Raw genomic sequence first — 21,894 nt, forward strand, 5'->3', positions numbered from 1 at the left:
ATTATGCTGCTTAACATTCACCTACTTCTCAACAAATCATTTACATTCTGTCTTCACCTTCTTATATGCACTAGTGGCATCTTCATCATGGGTGGTATCACTAATCACCTCGGTTTGAATGACAGAGAGGAGTGTCGCAACGCATTTTGGGTCCTTGCCTGGCTGTAACAGAAAGAAAAGGTCAGTGTGGTGAAGAGTTTGAAGAGAGGCAGTGCTCCTGCTTAAAAGGGTTTATCCACACAGTCATTTTTTGATGAACTGATCATTTGCAACTAATAAATGAAACCAGGAGCACTATCAACACTTAACATCCCTCATACTGTGATTCACTATAGGAAATGAAATTAACATGAATTAGTTCACAAAGATCTTCACAAAGATCTTCAACACATCACTGGAGCTGTGTGAAGTGCCCTCATGCTTCAAAAGCTCCACCATCATCCCAGTTCCAAAGAAACCCACCATCACAGGACTCAATGACTACAGGCCTGTCGCCCTGACGTCTGTGGTCATGAAGTCCTTCGAGAGACTAGTGTTGAGCCACCTGAAGGACATCACAGGCCCCCTGCTGGACCCCCTGCAGTTTGCCTACCGGGCAAACAGGTCGGTGGAGGATGCAGTCAACATGGGTCTGAACTACATCCTGCATCACCTGGACTCCCCCAGGACCTACGCTAGGATCCTGTTTGTGGACTTCAGCTCTGCGTTCAACACCATCATACCAGACATCCTGCACCAGAAACTCACCCAGCTCACAGTGCCGGCCTCCATCTGTCAGTGGATCACCAACTTCCTGACGGACAGGAGACAGCAGGTGAGGCTGGGGAGCATCAAATCCAGCACCCGGACCATCAGCACTGGCTCCCCACAGGGATGTGTTCTCTCCCCACTGCTCTTCTCCCTCTACACCAATGACTGCACCTCAGGAGACCCCTCGGTGAAACTCCTGAAGTTTGCAGACGACACCACCGTCATCGGTCTCATCCAGGACGGAGACGAGTCTGCTTACAGACAGGAGGTGGAACAGCTGGCTCTCTGGTGTAGTCAGAACCATCTGGAGCTGGACAAGACGGTAGAGATGACAGTGGACTTCAGGAGAAGGCCCCCCTCACCATCCTGAACAGCAGTGTCCACTGTGGACTCTTTCAGGTTCCTGGGATCCACTATTTCCCGGGACCTGAGGTGGACCTCCCACATAGACACAATCAGAAAAAAGGCCCACTTTGTCTGTTAGTGTAACACTTGAATTTCCCCGTTGTGGGACGAGTAAAGGAATCTCTTATCTTATGGATTGGCACAGTTCAGTACAGAGCATAATAACTTTCACAGCCTCAGGGGGTTCAGCTCTTCTGCTCCGTAGCTTCACACTTCCAGAAGAAATGAGGGAGGCTCCAACCTCTCGCACAGTTCCACAAGAACATCAATAATGTTAGTGCAGTGGAGAAAATGTTGATAACTCCGTCTGGACACTAGTTTGTGTAGTATTACCAGGTTCACACAGGGGTGTCGGCCAGAACACCACTTAAGGCCAAATGCTCGAGAGCACGAAAAACACAGAGAGTTGGAAGTTGGTTGATTTGGGTTTTACTTCGTGTTCGTATGTGTGGGTGTGTGGTTTTCTACAAAGAAAAAGGGACAACAAATATGTCTTAAATAGGTAAAGCAATAAACACACTTCTTTATACTATAGCTTAGCTTAGCAAGACAGTCTGCAAATCTACACAATGAGCACATGGTGAACATCTACACTCCGAACGGTGGCTCAATAACAGTTCACAGTGCAACATCAAATTAAATCAACTCTCTTATTACAATTATCCTTTAGATTAATACTCACTCTTTCATTCATGCACATCCAGCTTCTTGTCACTTGTCTGTCACTGCACCAGCTCTCATCACCGCATGGCCTCACTCACTCACAGTCAAACACTAGCTGGGGAAGCCCCTCCCACATTGAAAGTGAAAGCATAACTTAAACAGAACTGAAACCAAACAGGATTTAACATTACTCTGGGGCCTTTTCTACAGTTAGAGTGTTTTGGTTGCGGTCTCCCTCTGTGACCACCTGAGGGCGCTCAAGACTGACCTTTGACTTCTTCACTGTAGTTCACTTGTCAGAGTGCTGTAGAGCTGAAATATGTTTGACTTCTTTGATTTAGAGCTTCACTAACAAGACCACGCCCTTGTACAGTATAATTATGTTTGTAACAGGACCCACCGAAATACTTAACAACACCATGTCATTGAACATTCCAAAAATAAACCACATGATGTTACAGTTTAAAGAGTTTCATTTAAAGAAGATAAAGGATGGAGGTAGGGAGGGATGAGTAAGGGTCGAGGTATCTGAAGAGTCGGGAATGAGGTGTCGAGACTCAGGATGGGGATAGTCTTGACGCCCCTCTGGTTCAGCAACCCCCAAGTGAACCTCCATGGACTAATCTGTTATGGGGCCTTTTTGTGTCTTTATGGTAGATGTAACCCTGGTAGGCTTGGGAAGACCAACAACCAAGAGTTTTAATTGTATGGTCAGGGATCCCTTGCCTGGATGTGGCTCCGATTGAAAAGAGTGACCTGAAGAAAGCTCAGGGGAGATGCCTGTTTTTGTGAGAACTTGGCGGAGGTGGTGGTGGAACCTGAAGCGTGTTTCTACTGTGCCAGTTTTGGTGATGCAGAGAGGGTCTTGAGGGGAAGCTTGCTAGGCTAGACGTTACTTTATGTGAGACATGACGGGTTCGAAAGTGCTAAGATAGTTGTCAAGTTTGAAAAGGAAAATGGGCTCAGAAAGAGCAAGTTGATCTGTTTTGCTGTTTGAGATGAAATCTTTTTTTATTTTGTATTATTTAAGTGTTGCATAACAATACAAGAAGTGTGAGGAACATGACAATACCGTACAAAACAAAGAGGAAGACAGGACAACAAGTGAACATTTCAGAGACAAAACAGTGACAAGCAGGAACAAACAAGGTACTGTAATAATAAGCATACTAAGGAAGTTAGAAAGCTGTGTGTGTGTGTGTGTGTGTGTGTCTGTCTGTCTGTCTGTCTGTGTATCTGTCTGTCTGTCTGTCTGTCTGTCTGTCTGTCTGTCTGTCTGTCTGTCTGTCTGTCTGTCTGTCTGTCTGTCTGTCTGTCATTGTAGCAAATAGGACAGTAGTTTGAGATAGACTGGGTGGGAGAAAGTAATGGAAACAAATCTGGGGGAGTGGGGTGAGTTACATCAATGATTAATAGAGAACAAACATTAAATAAAAATAGATTAATCAATTCATCATAATGATGATAACAACAACAACAACAATAATAATAATAGTAATAATAATAATAATTATTATTATTATTTTTTATTATTATTATCATTATTATTATTATTCTAATGATAATAATAATGATAAAATAATAATAATAATTATTATTATTATTCTAATGATAATAACAACAACAACAATAATAATAATAATACTTATTATTATTGTTATTATTCTAATGATAATAATAATAATAATAATAATAATAATAATAATAATAATAATAATAATTGTTATTATTATTATAATGATAATAATAATGATAAAATAATAATAATAATTATTGTTATTATTCTAATGATAATAATAATGATAAAATAATAATAATAGTAATAAATTAATAAAAAGAAAGAAAAATAGAATTAAGAAAAAAAGGTATACAGATACTACTGCTACTACAAATAATAATAAAAATCCTCATGAATAGTAATAATAATTACTATAATTAACATTACCAACATCACATACAAATGAAATAAAAAAGGAATATAAAATAATAATATTAAAGGCACTATGAGGAGTTTTTAACTGGCTGAGAAACAGACTGAAACTGATACTGATGCATCATCATGACCCTCTAAAGCAAACAAGACCATCCACAACAACACCGATACCTCCTCTGTTGTCATTTTTAATGCCTGAAACTGTTCTGAGGGGGTAGGTGTCAGAACAGATGATTGACATCTCGCTCTAGAGACACCCTTTTTTTGGCTGTTTTCATGGCAAACAATCACATTGTGTGATGAAGATAAATGGTAAAAGACAACAGGATGAGGTTATTGTCTGAAGACATTAATTTTGTATTTGCAGGAGAAGAGATAAGAGGTATCACTTTGTCCACAAGGGGGCGCCAGAATCGATACACACCAGAAGTTCCTCACAGCAGCTTTGATAATAATAATAATAATAATAATAATAATAATAGTAAATAAAAAAAGGGGAAATAGTTCAGTGGGCCAGCAAGAAATTGAGCAAATAAAAAAAAAATACAATACTTATAATACTATTAATAGTAACAATAAAAAAGTTTAAAAAATAAGAGTACTATAACCAAGTACTAAATAATTACAATAATAATAATAATAATAATTCTGATAATATGTTTTGTCTTTTTCCCCCTGATTTGTTGGGTTCCTGATTGGGCCACCTCCTGACAGACTCTCAAACATCCCGGACAGCCCCCAGACCCAATGGGAGGGGGCTTGCCCGAGGGGGTAAATTTCCATGGGAAGTTAAGCTAGGGAATTTTGCAAATGGATAGGTATCATATCCAAGAATAAATATGTGTGTTGTTATAAGCAGACATCCATCCAAAATAATACAATTAAAACAGATTTATTTGTAAGTAGAACTTTATCAAGTGTTAAATTCTTTCATTGAAGAACAAAAACATGAATGTTGAGTTAAATATTACTCATCCCCCTGATCCAACCCATTCAAAACTTAACTAAAATACAATCCCAACAAAGTCCCTTTCAAAATGTTAAATGAAAAGAGCCGCTCTTCCTCCAACAAAGTCCCATTCAACATGCAAATAAAAAAGCATCTTCCCTCAAGCTTCTCAAGACTAGCCTCTGCAGGATTCTAGAAATCATCTGTGCATGTGATGGAGGAATGCACAGTGCATGTAGGGGGCGTGGTCTCAATAGCCCTGCAGTAAGCAGTGTGCTATGTGCATGTGATTGAGGAATAGCATAGATATTCAACTGTACTTGCATGAAATCTGGTTGTTTTAGTCAGGATTATGCTCAAATATATTTCCCCCAACGATATTTAAGTTCACTATTAAGAGCCAACCTTCAATTTAGTTAATTCCTGCTTTATTCCCATTTATTCCTGTTAATTCCCATGGAAAGTTTCCAACTTTGAAAATTCCTGGAATTTTGCAACCCTAGTCAGGACCCAAACTGTCCATCAACCACACTGTCTATCACATATTTCCTGATTTCAAAAAGTTTTTTTTATCTTTTCAACAGAGGGTGAGATGGAGGGCATCAGAAGGGAACAGAAAGAGTGAAGTGAAATAAATGATGGTACAGATGGAGCAAAATCGTTCTGATTCTAATGATATAATGACAGCAACAAACATAGTTGGAGTAGAAATAATAACAACAATAAGTCATGAATGAAAATAGAAGAGGTAAATAAAATTTGAAAAAAAAAAATTATATATACTTAGCTTTAGCTTTCTACAAGTAGCCTCTGCACAGTCCATGTGTAGTTTTGTAGAGGTTACTGGATTTATTTCACTTTTGTGTCTGCACTTGAAAGAAAACACACATTTACACATAATTCATCATGTGATTTATTTCTGTGCCATGAAGAACATTTGAAGATGGAAGCGTATGAGTTGAAGAAAGGGGGACGTTTGTCCGTTGGTGAGCACTGATGCTCTCGGCCCTGTGTAGACCACTTTAACCCATTTGATCAATTCTGCCCCAAACCAGGTTTTCCCAAACCTTTATCAGAAAGCCTCACTCTACTCTGTCAAATGCCTTCTCAGGTTGAATTGGATAGAGATGGAAAGTTACGTTAGCCTAGCGCTTTTCTTCTGCTAACTATCAGTAGTAATCAGAATTGCCTAGCAGCTGTATCACTGCGTCTGTTAACCGACTCCTGGAGTGGGAGGAGTCATGAAGCTAAGTTCTGGTTGCTGCAGAAGTAAAAGATATACTTATTAAAGATCCACAAGTGTGTGTAGCTAGTTTTCATGCTTTCAAAGATGATTAACAACATGACAAACATGGTCCTTCTTCATGCACACGCTAAAGGTTTTGGATAGACATGGATGTACATTTTGGATATACTATGATTCTAGAGTACATTTGCTCTGTTTTCTCTTCTCTCTCTCTGCCTCCTTAAAGCTTTCTGTCTAAATGTCGTCAACAGTCACTGCTGATGTGGTGGGATCATTGCTCTCCTTTATGCAACAACACACAGAGGCCAGACAGTTGCCCATGATCTGCTTTCTGATGAAGATATACAGGAGCATGTCTGCCAGAGGACTCAGTCTAACAATTATACTGGACGTGTAGAAAAACATTGAAGAGTAAAAGCCAGTCGCCTGTAACAGGAACCTAATGATGGTGGGTAGGAACAGCAGCGTGTAAATGAGCAGCACCACCACCAAAGTTCCAACTATTCGTCGTTTCTCATCAGAGCGGACCGAGACTGAAGAAGAGAGGGCTCTGAGGGTCCTGACCAGGAAGAAGATGAACAGTGGGAAGGGGATGATGAGGATAATGGAGAGTATTATTGTTACTGTATCAGTAACCAAGGGAAACACAATAAGGAAACAAACTGGGAAGGCCCAGACCACGGCACAGACCGCCACAGAGATCTTGATGGTTCGTTTGAATCGGTACCACAGTGGGTGGACGATGACCAGGTACCTGCAAAACCAGAGGGACACACTGTCTTTGAGGAGGTGCAGGAACATTCAGAAACATGATTATCAGACACTGTAGCACTACACACGGCTTTAAACAGACCTTACCTTTCCAGTGAGATGCACACCATGAAGCCAACACTCGACAGTAGACCACAGCTGTAGACATCATCAGTCATAAGAGTCTCATGATCTGACACAAATGCGATCATGCAGCAGAGCTGAATGATGTCTGAAATGAGAAGGTTGATGACGTATATTGGAGCAACTTGACCCTGGCGTACCTGCAGAAGAATAGAGGTAGAAGTAAACATCACTCTCTGCAGTAACAGCCATGATTCATCAAACTATGACTCTCATGACATCCTGGCATTTCACTGTATTCAGACTTTGACCTGTGTTTCATGCTCTCATGGGGAGGCACTCTGACCCAGTCAAACAGGAGCACAAGGCTGAAGTGTGGGTTGTGTCATGTTTATGTAACCAAGCTAGGGCTGGAAAGGGATTTCTGGGTTTAGAAGATAAAATACCAACAACGCCACCTTGGGACTTTCACCCAAAGAGTTTTACCAGTATACTTATTTTTAGTTACCGCCCCTTTAACAGAGGGTTTCCCCTTTAACAATACACAGGTTAGTCCACAAATGAATACAAAGGCATGGTTTAGAAAAATATATACACAATCTTTATTTTAATTGGCCGACAAAATAGTTTTAAAACAACATAATTATTATTACTTTAACCATGAACAGACATACTAGAAATCAGTGTTAGAAAGACACCGCTAACTGCAGCCAGGTTATCTGAATCAGGCCTATAAACATGGCACAATCACTACAATAACACACATCTAGTTAATACATTAGACGATGCAAAGAACATGAAAAAGCCTGACAGTAAACTGTAGCTACAGCCACGGCTGCTTACACAGCCTGGACGAGGATACTTCAACACTGTTACTGAGCAGAGTCTTTAAATCACACTGTTCCTGAGCAGAGTCTTTAAATCACACTGTTACTGAGCAGAGTCTTTAAATCACACTGTTACTGAGCAGAATCTTTAAATCACACTGTTACTGAGCAGAGTCTTTAAATCACACTGTTACTGAGTAGAGTCTTTAAATCACACTGTTACTGAGCAGAGTCTTTAAATCACACTGTTACTGAGCAGAATCTTTAAATCACACTGTTACTGAGCAGAGTCTTTAAATCACACTGTTACTGAGCAGAATCTTTAAATCACACTGTTACTGAGCAGAATCTTTAAATCACACTGTTACTGAGCAGAGTCTTTAAATCACACTGTTACTGAGTAGAGTCTTTAAATCACACTGTTACTGAGCAGAGTCTTTAAATCACACTGTTACTGAACAGAGTCTTTAAATCACACTGTTACTGAGCAGAGTCTTTAAATCACACTGTTACTGAGTAGAGTCTTTAAATCACACTGTTACTGAGTAGAGTCTTTAAATCACACTGTTACTGAGTAGAGTCTGTAACTCAAGGCAAAAGGAGACAAAAAGACACAAAAAAAGACAAGGAAAAAGTGGCAATCTCGGCCGTCCGCGACCCTATCACGTCACTACCCCACGCTCGTACCGCGTACTATATGCGTTGCTGGCACACAACGACCCGCCAACCCGAAAGGAACACCGTCCTGCTCTCAACCTGGGGTGCATCTCAAAGCTCTAAACGTCCATCCTCGCGTCTCTTCCTCGCGTCTCTTCCTCGCGTCTTAGTCCCGCCCACCAGAGATGTGAGGAAATGAAACGAGAGGAGAGAGGAGAGAGGAGATTTGTATTTAGAGAAATGAGACGTCCTCTCCTCCGGAGCGTCACGTGAAGCGACGTCGGTTTGTGATGACGGCTTGAACAGCTGTTTGTGTCTTCACACATGTTCACTGTAATAACTCTGATCAATATAAACAGTAACAGAGCTCTGTCTCTGTGTTTACATGTTTAACACACACCTGTTTAACACACACCTGTTTAACACACACCTGTTTAACACACACCTGCACATGAAGAGAATCAGCTCTCTGTTTATTCTGTCCTGAAGCATCACGGATCGATTCATCAGTAAAATGCCTCATTATTAAATTATTTATTACTTTAAGGGAAAATAGAAATCATGCAACTCTTTTCAAACCCTGTGCTCATTAATGATCAGCCTCATATGAAACTTTATTAACCTGACAGGAAATATAACAAGTGTTTTTACTAACGGACAAACTTTACTGTCAGACTTCTCTTCATGAAGAAAACGAGAACAAACAGGGAAACTAACAGGAGAAATAACTGATCATTAATATATATTCTATCTATGATGTTAGACTCTATTACTCTATTTCATTAGACAGTGAATCTGACAAAAACAAACAGATATAACATAATCCATCCTCTGTTATATTGAATTTATGATTTTGCGATCAGTATTTTGTGTTTAAACTCACCTCAAACACTTTTTAATCTCAGGTCATCAAATACAGACTGTTTAGAAACCAACGTGTGTTTATGATCTGTTTCAGGGCACCCTTAATGACTGTTTTAAGGTCTGTTTCAGGGCACCCTTAGTGACTGTTTTAAGGTCTGTTTCAGGGCACCCTTAGTGACTGTTTTAAGGTCTGTTTCAGGGCACCCTTAGTGACTGTTTTAAGGTCTGTTTCAGGGCACCCTTAATGACTGTTTTAAGGTCTGTGTCAGGACACCCTTAGTGACTGTTTTAAGGTCTGTTTCAGGGCACCCTTAGTGACTGTTTTAAGGTCTGTTTCAGGGCACCCTTAGTGACTGTTTTAAGGTCTGTTTCAGGGCACCCTTAGTGACTGTTATAAGGTCTGTTTCAGGGCACCCTTAGTGACTGTTTTAAGGTCTGTTTCAGGGCACCCTTAGTGACTGTTTTAAGGTCTGTTTCAGGGCACCCTTAGTGACTGTTATAAGGTCTGTTTCAGGGCACCCTTAGTGACTGTTTTAAGGTCTGTCTTTTCTCTGTTATTAAACTCAGCTGATGTTAAGTTTCGGTTAGGTCCGAGCCGCTGCAGCGTCCAATCGGTGAGTGATATTCGATAAGGGGGCGTGTCTGTCAGAGAAAAGACTTCCGCAAAGTCTGCTCTCGTGTTTCCTCGATTATCCCTCCTCGGATCAGTCTCCTCTCTCCTCTCTCCTCTCTCCTCTCTCCTCCAGCAGCGTTTAGAGCTTTGGGACGTAAGTTAAAATGGCGCGTCAGTAACTACTTCCGGTTCGAGCGAGGAGCAAGGAGCGAGGAGCGAGGAGCGAGGAGCGAGGAGCGAGGAGACTGCAGTTTAGAGCTTTGAGATGCACCCCCGGAGCTCTGCAGAGACTGAAGGGAGCTCCGTCACTCAATTTTATCCCCGCAAACAACCAGGTAACCGCAGGTGATTGGTTCCCACCCAGCTGTGGGGCATGAGCGCTAATCAGCCGGTTACATTTGCATTCAGAAGCTGTACCTCTATAACTTTACACACATTTCAGGGACTATCCTGAAACTAATGGAGAAGATGATTTTTCACTAGTGAATTATGTTTTATGTGAACTATGTATTACACTGAACTAACTATATATATCTATAGACACTTCAGACATTTCACAAAAAGTCCATCTCTGGTTAATTTAAGAGTATCTGTAATGGTGAGGGAAAGTCAGCCTCTGGAGACCATGAATACTCACAAAGTGTAACACTTCTCCATAGTTTTTATTCTAGTTTTTAAAACACAAATGTTGAGAACTGATGGAATAGACTATGTTTTACTTATTCTTTGCCCAAAAGTCATGAAATAAAAAAGTAGGTTGGCTTCATCCTCTGACGACCATGAACGCTGACAGAATTGAACACTCCTTTGACCTTTTTTAATCAAACTTACTGACCAAGTTTAGTGTGTTTTGCTGTTTCTTCCTCTACAGTGTAAGTGTGATGTTCAGAAAATGCACCGTCACATTTTATGATATTTGTAATGTTTTATTTTGGTAATCATATTCCTGTTACAAGAACAGTGTAATAATATAAGCCATAACGGCTGGTTAATATTCGTTGTTTGACTGCAAAGTGTCACTTATATACAGAGTGTGCACCTTGCCAGTAGGGGGCAGTGTGGCGCTGTGCTTCTCCCTAGGGACTCTCTTTGATAGCGGACTCTGGCTCCTTCCTCATTCTACCGAGCGAAGCTTCACTGTACAGAAGCATGGCTGCCTGTCTCATCCTTTCTCCTGTTTAACACAGGTTTGTAAGCATTGTAAACATGTGTCAATGTATGAAAATGTTGTTTAACAGAACAGAAGATATACTGATGTTGAAAAGTTATTGATTTGTATTATTCGGCCGATGAGCAGAGACTTCATTTTTACTCTGTGTTGTGTCTGAACCGTAATGGTGCCAACGAACTAATGTCTTTACTTTGGTTGATTTCAAAACAAGAGTCTGGTTTCTTTTTGGGCTCCAGGGGCCTGCTGCATGAAAGTAGGATTAAGATATCCGGGATAAATGACTGAGCCGAGTTCACCCAATCCAAAACAAGAGCGTCCAGGCTCAGTCGGTTGCACAAAGACCAAGCCAGGATGAGCAGACACGGATTCATCAAGCCAGGGGAAACCAATCCTGGCTAAGTGCGCGTACGCGGCTTCCTTAAATAGACCCCAGATATCGATCGCAGATTCACTGATTCACCATGGCAACGCGTGCGGCATACTTTTCACCGTCAGAAGAGGAGATCCTCATGGAAGCATATGAAGAGGTGAAAGATCAAATCAGAAAGAAAGGCAACACAGCATCAATAATTAAACAGCACCAAAAAGCTTGGGAAACCATTGCAGATCGCCTGAATGCATAAGTAGTGCACATGTACACACTTACACTCTTGATAATCACTAAATTAAAATTGTTGTGGAATCGATGCATATGTGTTTGAAATTGTGTAAATGTAACTTCATCAGAATGTATAACTCTCTGATTTAATTTCCCCTTGGGAGAAATAAAGTTTCTCCTATCTTATCCTGCAAGTGTGTGTGTGTACATATATGTATATACTTACTTACAGGACAAGATAGAAACTTTCTTTCTTTATATATGTGTGTGTGTGTGTGTGTGTGTGTGTGTGTGTGTGTGTGTGTGTGTGTGTGTGTGTGGCTTAAACATGACTGGGCCAAAAAGAACTTGGCAGCAAGTAAAAGTCAAATACAAGAACATCTTGCAGAATGGTAAGTGCCCCCCTGACTAATACTTACACAAGTGTACATTGTACCCAGAAGGTGCCTGCTCCCACAAATGATGTACTGTTTTAGCCGTCAAAAAGAGAGGCCAAATACAAAGAACGGGTGGTGGGTCACCTCCCACCGCCCTCACCCCAGCCGAAGACATGGCCTTATCACAAAATAAAGGCAGGCCAGTTTTGGAGGGGATCCTTGGGGGGGACAGAAACAAATGCATGTCCCTCCCAAGAGGCTAACCGCTTCATACAAGGTACCTTCTTCCATCTTTACATGTGATGTAAGCACGTTCATATCTAATCCATTTTGACTATCTGACTTTGGTTTGCCTTGCAGTTTCTGGCAGCACTATCTCCTTGCTGGAGCCACCAATGCCAGATGAAGATGATGATGATGATGATGATGATCCAGTGAGTACACTGTAGGCCTGCCGTGTTCCCTGATGACGACAGTGGTCGGCTGGTCAGGGACCAATATGTGTTGAATTACTTTAGTTAACATGCTTTAAATTTCAGTTATATATGGCCTGCAGTGGCAGAGACATATATATATTCAAATTTGAATTAATTTGACCTCTTATAATTGCACTGTATATTGTGTATACAAGCTTGTAGGGAGGCTACTGCATGTATTAATTTGTCTGTTCATTTGTTGTGTATGGATTTGGCCTGCATTTATTTCAGTGTGCAGACATTATATACAGACTGATTGTGTATGCATTATTTTGTTGTATGCTTTTGATTCCATGCTTTCTATCTTGTAGAGTCACTGTGTGGCTTCAGTTTTGAAAGGAGCTGATGGTTTACCTGCTTTTATATATCCTTATTCAATAAAGGAAGATCATGTCACTCTCTGTGTATTTATATGGGATGTGTATTTTATATATCGCGTGTGGGGAAACTAAATTATCTAATTGCAATTTGCAACATCTAAAATCATCATTTATCTACAATGATTAAAAATCAATGATCGCAAATGTTTAAATAATGACTGTGGGTCTAGTTGAATGTGATAATGTGTAGTGGACAGCAGAATAACTATTAGTTTCCATTTGTGGTGACTGCTGACTGAGATAAGGGATGAGATTAAATAGATCCTGGAACTTAGCCTGGTCTGGAGCAGGCTAGCTCCAAAGAATAAATCTCCATGGTAACTAATGTCATAAAATATCCTGCTTCCTCCTATCCTACTTTCATGCAACCGGATCACGGATAAGTTGAGCCAGGATAAGCAACATATCCCGGCTTAATCCCTTATCCTAGTTTCATGCAACAGGCCCCAGTTCATTTCAGGTTGTGTATATATTGTGTTTTGGTGTAATACTTAGTTCTAAATGTATATAGTGTTACGTCAGGGTTCTGTCATGTTTTGTGTCTGCAGCTTCCTGTGGTGATCACCTGTGTGGGGGCAATCAGCTGAAGTCTATTTGGGCAGGTCCTCAGTTAACATTCACTCTCTCTCCCCTCTCTCAGCAGCAGCAGCACCTCAGTGGTTTGTTTCCAGTTTTCAGGTTAATTTCTGTTTGGTTTACAATAAAATACAATTAACTAACTTAACCCTTTTGTGTTGTGTCCCTTACTATGTTCGGCATTCGAGCCAGCCATAACAATAGGTTAAGAACTTTAAGAAATGACAGTTGTCAGCCTTCAGCTCATGTACTTAAATGTTTAAAGGTAGCAGCATGTTAGTTTATTTTCATTAACATTGAGAACATATGATTTTAATATTTAATATCAAGTAGTTAAAACTACAATTGTATAAAATATCAGTTTAAGAGCTGAAGACTAACTTTGACAGTTGAAGACTGTAGAAACAGAGTCACACTGAGGAAGGGAAAACCTTTATTTTGAAAAGTAAAGTATGAGATACTGTTGAAATTCAATGTCTGAGGATCTTGTTTATTTGTAATGTAATGTATGTGGTGCTGTTAAATGCAGACAGTAGCAAACAGAAAGTTAACAGAACCTCCTTTACTGTGAATGTACGAAGAAATTCTACCGAGCAAAGCTGCACTGTACAGAAGCATGGCTGCCTGTCTCATCCTTTCTCCTGTTTAACACAGGAACCTTATCTGTTTATGGGACCTCAGACTGGGACCTGTAACATAAGCAGAAGCATTCTGCATGTGTATAAACTCACATCGTCTTTGGGCTGATATTAAAGCTAGCACCAAACCCAGATCCAGATCCTCTACAGACAAGCACACAGTTCCACAGAAACATGACACAGACAGTAAATAAAGTCACAAAGTACATACCAGAGAGAGAAGAGCATAGATGGTCACGAGCACCAGAGGAAGGCTGATACTGATGATTATGCATGTCACAACATAATATATGAAATTCATATGTCCGTCATCCTGAAGTCCTGTGTCATCGTAGTAGTCTGTGTTGTAGGTGGTGTTATTGAAGCCTGCTTCCATTCTTCAGTGTAATCTAAAGTTATAGAGATCAGGAAAAATAACAGTTAGTAAAAAGCAGAGTGCAGTAACATGAATAACATGGTCGTCACTAAACACAGCATTTCATCTAACGTGCTCAGTTTATTCAAAAGTTTGAGATCAGTGTGAATAGTTTCATGGACTTTAAACTTCAAAGGTTCTGCTGGCCAAGGCTTTCCTTTTTCACTTTACAAAATGTTTTCTTTAGAAATATTATTTGTCTTCAATATTTGAAAAAAATACAAAAGGAGGTTTAAAAGGTTCCAAATAACACGGGCTATAAAGGTGGAGTCTGGGGTTTGAATCCCACATGGAGCTAAGAATATACAGCTTACATTTTTCACACTGAGACAAGTCAAGTTTCTTTTTCTGGATGATTCCTCTTTTAGTCCGATCCAGTGTTGTAGTACTCGAGTCCAGGACTCGGACTCGAGTCACGTTTTGCAGGACTCGTGACTTGAATTGGACTCGGGCACCGATGACTTGGATTTACGCACGGCATACAGAGCTGTGACTTCATTCATAAATGAATCTCCAGACACACTGGCTGTATTTCATTAGAATCTCACTGCAGTGGCAGTTAGACCTCGTCAATTTACTAAAATCAAAACAGAAAATCAAACCGGCCAATGAGCCAGGTAAAAACCATCAGACTATCAAAATGCTTACTAAAATAAAATAATAATAATGCACATAACATTGCCCTTAATATAAACAACACCAAATAAATGACATCAAGTAAAATGATTATGAATATATTAGAGTAATTCATATTTATGACATAAAATGATGGAAATAGTTCCAACATTAAACTGGACTGGTCAGACAACTCAAATGTGCTGTACAAGAAGAGACAAAGCAGACTCTTTCTGCTCAGGAGACTCAGGTCTTTTGACTCTGTGGTGGCATCAGCCATCTTCTTTGGAGTGGTCTGCTGGGGAAGCAGCATCTCTGCTGCTGACAAGAAGAAGCTGAACAGACTGGTGAAGAAGGCCAGCTCTGTCCTGGGCTGCCCACTGGACCCTGTGGAGGTGGTGGCTGACAGGAGGATGATAGCAAAGCTATCTTCTCTGATGGACAACACGTCACACCCCCTCCAGGAGACCATAACAACACTAAGTAGCTCGTTCAGTGACAGACTTCTTCACCCACGGTGTCTCACAGAGAGATACTTTTTTAATAATTGATATTTTATAGGCTCTTGTTTGCTTCATATTTTTTGCACTGTCTACTTTGTTACTGTGACACTTGAATTTCCCCGTTGAGGGACGAGTAAAGGACTCTCTTATCTTAACACTAATGTTAATGAAAGAAATGTGTATCCTACACATCCAAAAGGTCCCACACAGCCAGTCCAGGTCCACACAGCCAGTCCAGGTCCACACAACCAGTCCAGGTCCACACAGCCAGTCCAGGTCCACACAGCCAGTCTAACAGTCAATAGTTTGGATTCAAACAGCTGCCCTCCTTGTAATATATGATATTACCGGTGAGGACTCGACTTGGACTCGGACTCAAATAATGAGGACTCGACTCGGACTCAGATTTTTCTCTGGTGACTTGGACTCGACTCGGACTTGAACACAGAGGACTCAGGACTCGACTCGGACTTGGATTTGGTGACTCTACTATAACACTGGTCCGATCCAACTTTTTAATATTCATGCTGCATAGTACTGTACACAAACACAACAAGCTTTTAGTTTACCTCTTCAAAATTTGGTGTGCAGCAGCTGTTGGTTGTGCAGCAGCTGTGACTTATCACCAGAGGGTGGTGCTGTCACTAATGGAGCGCCGCCTGCAAGCTAGTTCAGGCAGACAACTCGAGCCGCGCTCATCATACTGACACGTCACCACCTCTCCATCAGCTGATCTCAACATCCTCATTCGGCGGTCTATTTAAACGGCAAGCCTCCTGTCTCTGCCTCTGCTTGCAGTGCTCCTGCTGTTCTGCTCAGTGCTGTGTGAAGTTTGTCCCCACCTCCTCCCCGGCTTCCACCTGCGGGCTCCGGGGGGGTTAGTCCTCTCTCATTGCTCCTAATGTCTGCATTTAAATAATCTACGAGGAGTAATGAAATTCGGAGCCCACACGCCAAACACAATACTGTATGCTGCAATAAACTTATTAAGTAAACGTGAGTTGTCTGACTGAACTGAATGTATATGTAGAGCTGTTCAGGTCCAGACTATCAGCTTGTGTAAATGTTAGCACAGAGAACAGTCTAACACTGGCTTTAAACAGCAGGTGGGCCATGACTGAGTTATCACCTGTGTTCATGTTGTGAATGTTCATGACAGAACATGAATCAAACAGTTAAGATTGAAAGATAAAACCTGTATATGGGGGTTTATCTTGTCTGCTTCCAATAGGCAGGGGTATGACTATGACCACAGTGTGTATGTAGATGAGTTGAGGCTGGGACCGACATCAACCCTGTTAGATCAGACACTGTGGGCCCGATCTACTAAAGGTTTGCGTGTATAAAAACACGTGCAAACTTGATAGCGTGCGCAAAGCAGATTTACTAAGCGGGTGCACCGAGGATTGCGTCTTTCAAATGAGCAAAATAGCACTCGCTATCCATTTAGCGTGTTTGCCTTCATGAATATGCAGAATACATGTAGATCATCAGAACGTGCAAAATACTGGGAGGAGGAGATACAAATGTAATCATTAACACACGCAATGTGATTTATCAAACCTGAAGCAGATAGCGGGCGGTGTTTTTGCGTCTATATTTAGCACGTTTGAAAGGCAGGTGCAAACTGGCACAGTGTTACGCACACATGGCTGTGGTCACTGTAAAGCTCATCATATCTTTACAACATGCCCTGTAACAGCGGGGCTTACAAGCATTACTACAGTTTTTACACACAGTTATGTAATTTTCAAGTCAATCAAACGGACATGAAGTCTAACAAACCAAGAGAACAACGCAAATAAATAAATAAAACAACACAAATTCAAAGCAGTTCAGCACCACGGATAGTGACCGCATCATTCTAACACCCACTTTAACTTTTTCATACAATGAGAGCACAGTAGGTCACTGTATCAACAGATATAAAGTTTAGTCAAACTGGCACAGCGGCCCACATCTTCACATACAAACAAAAAATCAATATGAATTACTCGGCCTCCTCACTACTATTTGAAGGAGCCTTAAGCTCCGCGGACTTGTCCATGATGCACTGTATGTCCATTTTCTTTGCTCTGTCATTCTCAATAGATAACATGACATGTCCACACAGTCTCTCCTGTCCCATCGTGCTCATCAAGGGGTTCTTAGTTAGTTTTAACTTGGAGAATGAGCGCTCAGAAGGTGCAATGTTGACGGGAAGAGTAAAAAATAAAAGCAGGGACAGGGCGGTGCAAACCTTACGGAATGCATAAGTTACTGCTGGGTGGTTGACAATGAGTATTTTTGCCAGATCCGCAACAGACTTTTGCTGTGGTATCTGGTCCCTGAAAGAGGTTCTAAAAGAAAGCAGCTGGCCAGGGAAGCTGAGGGCGATGTCCCAACTGTAGTGCTCACTAAGCCGCCAGGCAGCTTGGTGTAACTCCTCATCTCGTACTTGCAGCAGTGTGTTGGGGTGAATTGCCTCAAACATGTTCACAGTTCCATTTAAGCTGGTGAATCTATGGGACAGTTGCTGGATGATGATATCAGGCATTAAAAACGTTCACCCGAAAGTTGCTCTCTGCATCAGTGAGGCGACTGTCTTCATCAGAGTGACGCCTAAGTTGTCTGGCCCTGGTTGTTTCAAAACTGCGATTGACTTCCCAATTGAGTAGTTAGAGCAAGAGTGGCAGACTTAGCCTCATCAAATTGCTCTCTTTTTATTTTTTTTTCATTTTGGTACTAACCCAAGCCCAAGTTTTATTTGCTTTGTTAAATGCATTACCATATATAAACTAATGTTATTAACAAAGTATTGCCAGACCACTTGTCCATTCACTGCTCAGGGAGTTACAGTATATGAGACAATACTGGGTTGGTTGAAAATAGGTATAAGCATGATCTCAATTAACTTAGTTTGCTTCCACCTGTCTGATGTACTGAAGGCTTTTCCTTCATGCCAAATTTCACTTTTTCAATGACATAAAAAATACTACGATGTGAGAAAACAGTGATAAGTGTAGAGTCACCACGGCTAATGAAAACCTCATATAAGTCAGGTTATGGTGTCTCCTTTAAAAGCATTGATTAACAGCATTAGCATCCAGTTCAAAGTGTGCTCTTATTATACTTGTTTAACTTCTTTAAACATTTGAGGAGAGGATATTACATATGACTAATTATAAGTGACATGTTTATCTACAATATTCATTCTGCAGTCTTATTTTCTCATAGATATGTGTTCACACTTCATAAAAATCTAAATAAAAAAAATCCCATTATGTCTTCATTAATTTGTTCAGGAAAAGCTCCAACTGGCCCACAGCAGCACCAGAGTGCTGGCATAAAGGACCAGAACGAAGAGGTAAAAGCGGAACAAATAGAGGTCAAGCTTAGAGCAGAGAGCCAGCCAGTCAGCCTGAGCCGAAGACTCGCTGTCATCCTCTGAGAAGGCCAGATGGAGGGAGACCAGCTCAGGGAGAAGCCACTCAAGTCCAGAAGGAGCCTCCTGGATCTCATTCAGGGACAGCAGATCCTCCTCCAGAGAGGGCTCCAGCTCATAATCTCCAGAGGGGTTGATGAAACAAGGGTTTTGAGGGAGGTTAAAGCGCTCTCGGTGAACTCCTTTTTTTTTTTTTTTTCTTTTTTTTTTTTCTCGTCTGCATATATATTTCTGGTTTGCGTCATGTTTGACACAAACTGTCAAATATTAATGAAAATTGTTCTCTAAACTCCATCAAAACGCTGACTGCATTTTGGAGTAGAGTAGATGTGTTTATTTCATCAGCAGATCTTCTGTTTTTTTCTCACATCATTCACCTTTTCACAGATGGCCTCCTAAATCGTGTTTCTAACGCTGAGATGTCTTTGCTGGAGTTCACCGATGTGTTTATTTCCCTCCTCCACAAAGATCTCCAACTCCATGTCTTCAAACTTCATTTATCATTTAAGGCCACTCTGTTCTCTCAAACTCTCCATGGTGACAGCCGATAGCACACGCAAAATACTCATTAAAGGGAGGTCCGCACCACTTTTGCACTTGTTATCATTTGCGCACGCAGTCTTAGTAGATCACCCGCAACACGCCCAGAAGTAGTGCGTGCAAAATTATTATTTGCACACGCAAATTAGGGCTCGTTATTTGGGATCTTAGTAGATCTGTGTGTAATAGTCAGTACTCTGTATTCCCACAGGGTGGCGCTATGACTGCAGTTGGAAATCTGCATATAGTTGTGTTCAGGGGTGGACTCTGATCATGTTTATGTAATTTGGAGCAGATGGAACACTGTAAGAAGGATTTGCAATAACTTCCTGTTTCATGTCCAGACCGCGCTGCCAGGGACACAAACTTTGACGTACGCAAAAACATTTGATAACTTTTAATATTTCAGAGTGTAGATACACTGACTGAATTTGGAGTTGATTGGACAAAACCCCTCACAAGTTTGCTCAAATATGAACCCTATAAATTGCCCTTAACATGACAAGATCAGACTTTCAACTTAGAGTGGTGGACTTCCTGTTTGGACGTCATCATGACAGTAATACACTTTTTTCAGGGTCTTAACTTGATACATATTCCTCCCGGTGTTCATGCATGAAATCAACTCTGGGTGAATCTTTGAAGATTTCTGGGGTTGATATGGAGCCGTTCTTGCAGAAGTAGTGTGTGGAACCATGAGATGTCAGATTTTCATCAGGCCTGATGTGTGCACTGAATCCCAGAGTTTTGAGTTTATTGACTCATCAAAGCATGTGATACGGTAGACCATCAGTTGCTACTGCAGAGGCTATAATAGCATTGGTTTTGATTTTAATACATAAAATTGGTTGAACAGATATCTTTCAGATAGAAAACAATCTGTTCAACTTGGGAGCCATTTTTCTGATTTTTCAGCAGTCAAAGAGGGAGTTCCACAAGGCTTGATTTTAGGTCCAGTTTTATTTAATATTTATATTAACATTGTTGTTTCTTCTTCTATATGCTGATGACACTGCACTGTATTGTTTTGCTGATTCTGTTTAACTCACAGTCAGTCATTTACAAAATTAATTTAAGATACACTGAATGACTTAAAGCTGGTACTTAATGTGACAAAATAAAAGTGATGCTTTTCCCCAGAGCCAGAACAATAGAGCAGAATGATGTAAGTATAGTTACAAGAACAGGATTCAGAACTGAGAGAGTCACAGAATCTAAATATCTATGCATTGATAAAAACCTCACATTTAATATTCACATCAGTACTCTTTCAGACAGACTCTGAGAGGAAGAGGGCTGTGGAGGCTGTTTTCATGTCAGTCTTGGACTACGGGGAAATAATCTGTTGAAACACATCTTCCTCAACCCTCAAACGCCTCGACTCCATTCATCACTCTGCATTAAGATTTAAAACAGGTGACCCCTATAACACACATCAGTGTGTTCTGTACAATAAGGTTGGCTGGTCCTCTCTCCAGGAGAGATGGAATATTCATCACCATCTTTTTATATTTAAAATGACCACCATACCTCACTGAACTTTTTAACTACACAGATCGTTTGTATCAGACTCACACCTCAAACCAGCTGCTTCTGCATGTTCCTCCATTAAAACATCCCATAATTCCCCCTCATTAGTTTCATGTTGGGGCCAAACATACAGAACAGACGATGTGAAAATGAATAATGAGGAGAGGAATATGTCAAAGGCTATGAACAACATTCTAGGTATACAGAGCTTATATGCAAATAGATATATATTCTTTACTTTTTGTCTTTACAATCACACACTGGACATCATCCCAAATAAAACTAGAAGATAGAAGCATTACAAATGTCATTACTGTAACATTCATTTTCATGCCTTTTTGTTCCTCTTCTCATTCTTTCACTGACGTTTCTGAAAAGATCACAATATTAACTCTGTTGACTACTGAAGGATTCTAAAGAGTCCAGATCTTACCTGAATGAAGTCCCTGCTCTGTGTCTGATGTTTCTCTGCTTCTTCACCGTCTACAGTGATCACTTTAAGATATTACGTCCACCAGGTTCCTCAATTTATCTCTAGTCACTTCTAAGGAAGTCAACAAAATGATTCAGATATGATAATGTGTTTTTTGAGAAAGAGATTGCATCACAAGCACAAACCATGTAGTAAGTAAAGCAGAGGCCTTTTGTCACATGAGTTTCATCTCCTCCTACAAAGAGACAACCCAGGAAATGTACTTTATTAGTTAATATATATTACATCCTTTTAAAGTGTGTGTTCCACTGAAAGCTGAAGGCAGGGGTTTGTATAAGAGGTGCCGGCTGTAACTTCAGAACACTTTGGCTTCTTAAAGTTGAATTCTGAAAAAGTGAAATTATAGACCCTGTTTTAAACAGGCATCAAATAATCCTGTCCTCCTGCTCCGTCCACTCCTTGGTGGACAGGGGAGAT

At 40.7% G+C, this 21,894-nt stretch overlaps 1 protein-coding gene and 2 long non-coding RNA genes across 3 annotated transcripts; 2 read left to right on the forward strand and 1 right to left on the reverse strand.

Annotated features, from left to right (window-relative positions):
• Positions 1–5,589: 5,589 nt before the first annotated feature.
• Positions 5,590–21,523, reverse strand: LOC117811253 (ovarian cancer G-protein coupled receptor 1-like). The gene is made up of 4 exons (XM_034681424.1): positions 21,418–21,523; positions 14,169–14,346; positions 6,805–6,980; positions 5,590–6,700 (listed from the first exon to the last, which is right to left on the reverse strand). Exons 2-4 carry the CDS (start codon positions 14,331–14,333, stop codon positions 6,181–6,183), a joined length of 861 nt encoding a protein of 286 aa, XP_034537315.1. The 5' UTR covers positions 14,334–14,346; positions 21,418–21,523; the 3' UTR covers positions 5,590–6,180.
• LOC117811269 lies at positions 10,678–13,467 on the forward strand. Its single transcript, XR_004630967.1, has 2 exons — positions 10,678–10,928; positions 13,384–13,467. It is a non-coding gene; the product is annotated as an uncharacterized LOC117811269 (long non-coding RNA).
• On the forward strand, positions 11,795–12,759 carry LOC117811265. The gene is made up of 3 exons (XR_004630963.1): positions 11,795–11,902; positions 11,987–12,164; positions 12,248–12,759. It is a non-coding gene; the product is annotated as an uncharacterized LOC117811265 (long non-coding RNA).
• Positions 21,524–21,894: the final 371 nt, after the last annotated feature.

The sequence above is a fragment of the Notolabrus celidotus genome, chromosome 4 (assembly GCF_009762535.1).
Source record: "Notolabrus celidotus isolate fNotCel1 chromosome 4, fNotCel1.pri, whole genome shotgun sequence".
NCBI classification, from domain to species: domain Eukaryota; kingdom Metazoa; phylum Chordata; class Actinopteri; order Labriformes; family Labridae; genus Notolabrus; species Notolabrus celidotus.